Genomic DNA, 9,202 nt, shown 5'->3' on the forward strand with positions numbered 1-9,202 from the left:
CAAGCATGCTACATTTTCTCATTTGTATGTAATACAGGTAGAGTATGTATACTTTAAGTTCAGTGTCCTAATAAGGCCTGGAATGCTGATTTTACCCCACACTGAGTTTTAAAATTTCTTTCCTAATGAAACAATTTAAAAACATCACTCTTGTTACTATGCAAAGAAACAAAATGAAGAGGTTGTGCCACCCCAATGCTCTTCCTGAAGACTGATTGTTGGTTGGAACCTCATGCTCTTGTAAAATCAGATAAATCAGAAAGGTTTGGTAGGCAATTTAACACAAATGTTACCATTAAACTATCCAGTTTCCAACCAGCACACCAGAAATATTGAAAAACAAAAGGCTGCGTACTCTGTGTTTACAGTGGACAAAACAAAGAATCACAGGCTTTAAATGCAGTAAGAAGGATTCAGGCAGATACTCAGAAAAAATATTTCTGATGGCATAGATAGGATCATTATAAAAGATTGCCTGTGTGTGTTATGTCTCTAGAAACTTAAATACCCATGTGAAATAACACATATTGCAGTAGTCCAGTCAGTGGATAGATAAAGCAAGCAACTTTTGGGGGTCAGTTATCAGACTACTGGTGGCAAATTATTTATTCTCATTATTGCAACTATAATCTGTCACTACCAATAACCTATCAGTACTGCTGCCTTGATGTATAGAGGCTAAACAGTTCAATGCTTAGCCAGCTGGGAATCATGCAGTTCACAAAAAGGGCTAGGAGGGAGTTGGGCAGAGATCTAAGGAAAAACAAAAACAAAACAAAACAAAACACAAGAAAAGCAGTTGCATTTTGTTTAGGTTTTTACATGCTAACACTAAATGCATAGAAATAAAAAATAACCAATACAGCATCCTGCATAAGGCATTATAACTTGAAGTACTGGACTCAAAAAAGTTGAACATAACTCTGTTTGGAAGATGCATTCTGTGATTCAGGAAACTTCAAAACATGCAATCATAAAAAAGCCAATCTGGAAAGTCCCAGGATATCCCATAATTAGTTCCCTCAGCAATAGTTTTGGTCTCTTTGTCCAGCTGTATGCAGAGATGCACTCCAAGCTATTGTATGGGGAAACTGAAGTGTGATACTGCATTACAACAGGCCCAGCGGCAACATGCCATGACAATTTAGCAAACCACAGAGAAGGTTCCAAAAATGGCAAAAATGGCATTCTGTAGCAAAATGTGTTGCATCCTCCATGAAGTCTACTTACAGTGGATCTGTAAGATATCACATCTGCCTTCTGCATCTATCAACAACAGCTGAAGAATGATAGCTAATTGAAAGACAAAACTTTTGCTGCATAACCTTCTCATTGAGATAAAATCAGCTTGACGGTTGTTCTAACTAAAGTATAAGAATCCTGATATTTTCTTTGCTTACTTCCTCAACATCCCTAAAAGCACTTTGTCAGGTTGTTTCATGTCATTATAGTATTTGGGAGGGGTAAAAAATATTTTTGACGAATTGATTTTATTCTATGCTTTATTACCAGCTTTGACACAAATTTCCAGAGCCCCAAAGGCATTTCTTTTTACAATGTAGCACATTCTTGTTAGCAATTCAGGTGGAATAAAACCACTCAGATTCCCTTCGTGGTCCTGTGGCCTGAATTGCTCACATGGCACCCTTTCAAACATATGGAACGGTATTGCAGAACAACATTAAAATCTTACATTGTTAACAGAGGACTTTACTAACACATCAGCAGCATATTGCTTGCATTACTTCTGTACCCACTAGCATTTACAGTTATTTTTTAAATAAAACCAATAGTTCAGAACCAGAATTTTTTCCCATTTCACTAATACACATAAAAATGCTAATTACAATTTTTAAAAATGTTTCTGGAAGAAAGAACATAACAACATCTCTTGTGCAGACAGAAATTAGGAAACTTCCATTTACTTTCTGATATCTGAGTCTACTGCAGTGTTTCATGCATTCTCAATTCTTGCAAAGGCCAGTGGGAGTTGCAGCCATTTGACACCTTCTTAAGCACTGAAATTTGAAAAGATTGAGCCCCAGAAAAAGCAAATATCATTTAAGAGTCAAATGCTTTAGCAGGAAATATTGATGTCCTTCGATCAATTCTCTAATGCCCCATCTTCTTCACTAGGCCCACTGGCCACGCAGTATATCGGAAGGTAAAAACCCACTGTATTTTCTACGATTAAGTTAAAATTACCAATAAAGACTGTGTACTTAGGGAAAGCACTATCAAACAATACTCATGAAAATCTAGCTTTTGCAGGAGTCTAATTTTTAAGAGTCTCTGTACGTGAGACTACAAACTTAACATAACTTTTTCTATCTTTTTGAAAAGGACTTGCTCAGTGATGATGTGTGTAGGAAGAAAAAAAAAAAAAACACCTTTTTCTCCTATGCCCTTCTGGTTTTAAAGAGGAAACTGCATTCACACAGCCATTTCCATCCTGAAAATCTCAACTACTTTCTCTCCATAAGAGCTCAGTAGATTACAGCTTCCTTCAAAACTGCACTAAGTGCACTCTTCTGCATGCGGGCAATCCTCTGGGAACATGACTTCTGCAGAGAGAGTGGACTACATGTTTTGTTACTATCTCTTCCTTTCTCTTATCTTAGCTAGGATAAGGTGGTTTAATCAATAAGGCAAACTGCCAACAAGCCTTGTTTCATCCTAGATCATGTAAAAATACACTCAATATCCATGAATTAACCATACAGAAGTAATACTTTTGTATATAAAAGAGAAAGAACTTCAACATTTTCTTTCTTTTAAGAAGTGTTATCTGTGAGTTATTCTTTACACATGAGCATGCCCAGTCACCATGTGAGAAGGATTGGCTCATCTTGCATTTGTTGAGATGACTTCAAGCAGAAAGATGTTACTGGGAGCAAGAAGACCTCTACAGCATACTATCACTTCTTCAGCCCCTGTGAAAAAGTATCTCCACCATGCAGACATTACTTGCAAAGTACTTACAAAGTTCTAGAGCCACAGCTAACAGCTGAATAGCAGGGATGCAAGCACAGCTGTGCAAAGCTAGCTTGAAGCTACACTGCAATAAAATATATATCCACTGCAATAATAGCTCAGACTTCTCTTCCGCCATACTTAAATGATGAAATTGATGGCACAAGAGCGTAGCACCTGACAAAAAGCAGGGTTTTTTTTTTTTTTTTTTTTTTTGTGTGTGTGTGTGTGTGTGTGTGTTTGTTTTTGTTTTTTTAATCTGGCAATGTAGGTTTGGAGCTTCTAAAGACAAATTATGGATCCACATCTGTAACAGGTATAACTACAATCTTCTTGGCAAGAAAACAAAAGGTTGTTAACAAATAATTCCTTTTGAAACAGAATTCATATGCTTTCTCAAAACTCATATGTCTACTGCATCCCACCATACAGAGACGTGTGATTATATTTTCCATTTACAAATTTGCAAGAAAATTGTTACATTGACTGACATTTTCTACATGGTTATCTTTTAAGCAGTCTGATCCTAAGGGATGAACTGTCATTACTTTCCAGAATGCATCCAATTCTCCTGAAGGAATTACAGGTGGCAGCTCATTCTTTATTACAATTTAAGTCAGAAAAGCAGCTGAGTGCAAGGCACAGGTAAGTTACTGCCTTCATTTTACTGCCAGTATGGTGCATATTACTTTCAGAAACACTTACTGTGCTAACTCACTCATGATATCAGTATGCATTAGGATTCGTTCCAAGTACCTCAGTTTTCCACTGGGATTTTGCAAAGTTGCCCTCTCATTTTGTAGTGGTTGGAAACATGGATATGGTAAATTAGCTGAAAAGTAACCTGAATCAATTCTTAAGCAGTGAGAAATCAGAAGAGCCCACTGCCAACTGGACATCAGAAGACTGGTTAACAGAAAAAAAAATCTTTACAATTTGTCTGCCTTTGTACTTTGTTGATAGTGAATAAAATTGCATAAAAAGCTAGTCCTATTTCTTAAGTGTATAATGCAATCTACAAGTAATAGTACTGATTCGTGAACACAGCATACAAACTCACTTTAAAGTCATTTTATAGAACTGTTTTCTTATCAAAAGCACCTTTCCTGATTAAAAGAATTATTTTATCAGCCCAATAGTGCTATTTTCCTTTCTCTTTTACTGCGACAACTTACACTGGAGTGTTCAGAAGCACTTTTTCACAAAGAATACATTTCATTCTTCCATCATTCTGGGGAAGTAAAGTGTTTTTCCACTTTACCAAATCAGATTTTTTTTTTAAAAAAAGTACCCTGAAATTAAACTGTATTTGGCAATCAAAATCAGTGAGATTTTCGCACTTCAGCTTTTTTATATTCTCCAATGTCCTGAGTTACTTCATGAATTCCTGTTAATTCAAACAAATAAAAATAATTGACAAAACCAAGATGCAACTTCTCATTTCATAAGATATTTAGCATCTGATCTCTTCAATCTTTCAGCTGTTTCTTGAACTGAATTAGGATCCCGTCCAGGTTAAGAAAGGGTTCTTTGTATTTACTGAATAGAGCTGAATAGTCATTTTTACTGAGCCATAAGCTGGCAAACATTAATCACAATATTTCCTCCAGAGTTTCTTCTGATTCATTTTGTTTCCTTGCAAAGCCCTTCCAGATCTCCTGCCTTCCTAGACTACTTACTGACATGCAATTATAATTCCCTACAAAATACTTCAGTAGATTTATTAATGAAAATAGAGTGTGATAATGCATTGGTAATTTGTTCCTATCTGAATATTCAGCACAGTACTTCTACATAGGCACTTCTCTAAATCACTGGTGTTAAGTACATTCAACATTGCACCCCTTTTATTTTTCAGTCTTGTCTAGCATGCATTACTCACTCCTTCGTTCCTTGACATGTATCATAAAGTATGATTGTCTCTAGCAGAAGTGCAATACTGGTAGTCTCTCCTAGGGCACAGAGTAGACTTCCAAGTGAAGTCTTCAGTATAATGTCGCTCATCAATTTTTAAAGAGCATACAACATTACTCTAAAATGTCCGTTTTCTCTAAATCCTTCCATTTGAACTTGTCTTCCTTCCTTGTGCAGCCACCTCTTCTTCTAGAGACTCAAAAACTCTCATTCACCATAAAACAAACAGAAATGCGACTGCCAGAACTTTCTGCAAATGGACAATGGCACAAAGTGGAGCAGGACTCTTGTCACTTCTTAAAAAGTAAATGAGTCAAGGTAACAAGACCTGGGCCAAAAAACACAGAAGAAAGCTGGAGAACTCAATTCAAGCAGAGGAACAGAAGCCTAATGATCACTGTAGGGAATCCCCACCTGGAAACTAACCTTATCGTATCAGAAGAATGTTGGTTCCTCTCTCTAAGACAAAATCAGCCTCTCAGAACATGTCCTCCAGGCACTTCTTAATCCTCTTATTTTAGATGGGAAGGCATTATACATAAGTTAGCATGCCTTTAAGCATACTGAGACAACCACAGAAAATACTAGAATGGAATGTGCTATGGGAAAGAATGATTAGGGGGGAAAAGTGGGACCAGTAAAGGATGAGTCAATAACACATGTTATAAAAACGATTTCTAATAAGTTGTTCCAATCTGTACTTCAGATATAACAGCTCCTATTACTCTGTGTGCCTGCTAGAAAAGTAAATAAATAAACAAAACTGCTGAGAAAATTGGATTATAAAACCATTCCTAAACATGAGGGTATTAGTGAAGTGGTTTAGAAAAGAAACACATGCCTGGAAGAAAAGCATAGGGAATTGAGTTAAACAGCTGCCGGGTCTATTGGCATCTGCAAACAATCCTACTTTATCTACATCAAACCAGGCCAGAGACAAATCAACTGTCAGTTCAGGCAGCTGAGCACTGCACACCAGCTCAACAAGAAGGAAGGGCAACACTTACCTGTTGATTAGCATACTTTATAATTTAATTTAAATCAGTCATTTTAATTCAATTTTAAGACAATTTTAAGGCAATCCTGTAGATCTGTTAGTAATATGAAGTGGGCAGCCTCCACAGAAGTCCTCAATACCTCTGTTTGAAATCACAGATGCTACAATTACTACATATACTTTAATTTTCTCATTCAGAAGACATGGAATTAATTGAAAAGTTCTTGCTGTTTACTACTGAGGTCCACATCATACCACAATGATTTCCTCATATGTAAAACCTCTGATACTTCTCATTTATTAGAAATTCAGACAAATGTGTGTTCTTGAACTTCATGTCATATACTTACTGAAAGAATGGAAAAGTCGAAGATACAATGATATTTTATATTCCTTTACTCTAAGTAAGTTTCCATCACATGATGAAATAGTTTGGCATCCAGAAGTAAAAGAGCTAATAAGAAAATGTGCCATTACATATCACTTCTTGTAGTTTTTCTTTCACTTAGAGATCTGCTGGACATCTACTCAGAGGTGATACTGCAATACCCCTCAAGAACACTAAATCCACTTGGAAACCAAGCAATGGAAATGATCTAAGACCACACTTGTTTTTCCTGTGTTTGTGGATTCCAAGATATCTTTCATCTAGGAGAAAAAGGAAACAGAAAGGGTAGGCTTCTGGCTTTTTTTTGGTGTGTTTTGGGATTTTTTGGGGGGAGAAAGACACAAAAGAGAAAGGAATATAGACATCTTTCTGACAGGTTTGAACACAAAAAACTTCGAATACCTGGAGGAGAAACATGAAAATACTTGTACTGCTTTTCTGGCAATTCACTACCACTGAAACCACTCTTTTTCCTTGCCACCTATTTGAGACAGGAGAATTCTCCCAGTTCAGCTTTTGTACCTTTTGGGGAACTGGGACAATGGGACCACATTCTTAGTAGAATTACTTGCTTTAAGCACATTAAATAAAAGAAGAGAAAGATAAAAGATAAAAAGATAAAAAGATGTGAGAAGCTGATTGGGAGTCTTGAAGATGCTGTTATGTGCATTTCCCTCTCTAATCAATCAGCTCTGCTCATGAGAGCTCAGGAAGGTGCTGGACTATCTCCTTCCTGTGGTCTCTCCCACTCCTCAAATAGCTCTCAATGCAGAAGTTGCCTATCTCTGGCTGTTTGCCCTGCTCTTACTCAGTCTGCAGGCTCCACACCCTGACTGTCCCCAAAGGGTTATAGCAGTAGCTTCAGAAAATCATTTTTAGTCAGCTCTTTTAATAATTAATCATGACGTTCACCCTTAAAACATGTGCAGTGAAGAGAAACCATACACAGGGGGCAATATTCGTCTGCCAAAAATGAAACATTGCAGACTTTTTTGTGATATTGAAGATGTTAATAAAATTCCCACATCTGTGTTCTCACCCCCAGGAAAATTATGTTTTCCTATATTCATCCAATTCGTAAAATCTGGTTATTGTGATGTGTGCTTCTGGTGCAGAGTGGAGAAGAGGAGAGGACGACAGAGCTGGGGGAAAGCATTTTCAAGAGAATCATACCACCTTCTGATTTGTTCTGTATTACACCTCAGCTGTATTTTGATTTTTCAGCAGCCTAAGTTATCTCATCTGCACTTTGGAGTTGCTCACAAATGTCTCCAAGCAGCTATACACTTGGCTTGGAAACAGCAGTATTTTTCTGGGCTAGCCCCTTCCTATTGTAGCATGACAAATACCTGTTATATGCAGCATGGTCACTTGTGCACTACAAACACAATGACTGTAAAGGTAATCCTAACTGCACAGTGCACTGCTGTGCAAATACGCTGCATTAGTAAGGACTGACCTAATTTTGAAGCTATACACAAAATCTAGAGGTTGTATCAAACACTATGTTCCGACACTACTGGAGCAGCCATGTTTTACCTGGCTGCATATTAATTCCAAAGCCAATTAATTCCAAAGCCAATTAATTCCAAAGCCAAACTATCAAGATGAGAGGGATAATAAAAGGCATGAATCCGGGATTTTAACATACTACTGGTGCAGAAGCCTAAAAATCCTGACTACATTCTTTAAATTTTCATTGTATAATCCAATTAATTAAGAAGTTCCAAGAACAAAGACTGAGCAGTTTAATGAAACATTTATTTTCCTCCAAAAGTTGATTTGTGATATTCTGTGTTCCCGTTACAAATGCCTTTGTATTAAAAGGTTCAGTGGGACATGGAGTAGTAGTGACACTTCGTGCCAAGATCTGGAGCCCTGCACTGTTATACCGAATAATTTTGAAAATAATTGCCATCTGAGAAAGCACCTTCATTTAAAATCGCGCCACTTGGTTTAAGCAAACAAACAAAATCATCATCAGAAAGTTTCACCATTTCTGTCTGCACTGCCGATTTTTGAATGACCCTCTTCCTATATAGAGCTTTCAGCCAACCCAGGTAGCTGAGTCCACTCACACATGCTTCCAGTTACAGGTTGGTCAGAGAAGTGCTGCCTATTTCTAAGGGGGGTAAGGACCCGAGGAGCAGACTGCATTAGACTGCTCACAAAGGAACACGCCTTAGAAATGAATTCCTGCTCCTTCCCTACAAGTTCACTGCTTGGTCTTTCTAAGATAAGGCAAATGGAAGCACGGATGATACCTATCATTACTTGCTCCCTCTCCAACCCCTCCCAAGCCTTTTTCAGTAGATAAACGTGCTGGAGTACAGAAAGGCAATTTACGCATCTTCAGGTAGTCGCAAGGGGTTGTCTAGGTAGCAGAGAAAGTAATTAAAAGGAAAGTTGGGACTATTGCTGCAGTAAGTTTCCAGCAGCATCGCCTGCGGTGCTCCGGACAGATGCTGCCCGGCGGGCACCGGCGCTCCGAGCAGGGCGTCACCGTACCTTGAGCAGCCGGACGGACGGCAGGAAGGCGGCATGGCACAGTTTCCGTATGGTCCAGTTGAGCGGCCGGGGAGCGTCCGTCTGATTCATGACCCCCCGCGAGTCCCGCCGGCGGAGCAGCCGCACAGCCCGCAGCGCCTACCGCGGCAGCCGCCGCCGGGGCGCGGGCATCCCACACGCAGCCGCCCGCGCCCGCGGTGCCGCAGGGCAGGGCAGGGCGCGCCGGGCGCGGGCAGGGGCTGGGCGGGCGGCTCCGCGCCGCCACCGAGCCTCCTTAAGACAGCGGGCTCCTGCGTGGGAACGGCAGTGCTCATGCATACCAAATGCGGCTGGATGGAGGCGATCGGCCCGCCGCTCGGGGCAGGCTGCGCTGGCTGAGCGGAAAGGGGCAGCCCGCATAAAAAAAGAGGCTGCGGGGAGAG

At 39.4% G+C, this 9,202-nt stretch overlaps 1 protein-coding gene across 1 annotated transcript in view; it reads right to left on the bottom strand.

Moving 5' to 3' along the window:
• TRPM3 (transient receptor potential cation channel subfamily M member 3) overlaps positions 1-8,877 on the bottom strand; it is a 254,725-nt gene extending 245,848 nt beyond the window's left edge. Inside the window, exon 1 of the mRNA XM_042826792.1 lies at positions 8,781-8,877. Coding sequence (XP_042682726.1) covers positions 8,781-8,870 — 90 coding nt within the window. The 5' untranslated portion in view covers positions 8,871-8,877. The remainder of the gene's footprint in view (positions 1-8,780) is intronic.
• Positions 8,878-9,202: the final 325 nt, after the last annotated feature.

This window comes from Centrocercus urophasianus, unplaced genomic scaffold, assembly GCF_019232065.1.
Source record: "Centrocercus urophasianus isolate 14NV4802_14NV808 unplaced genomic scaffold, USGS_Curo_1.0 seq_27, whole genome shotgun sequence".
NCBI lineage: Eukaryota > Metazoa > Chordata > Aves > Galliformes > Phasianidae > Centrocercus > Centrocercus urophasianus.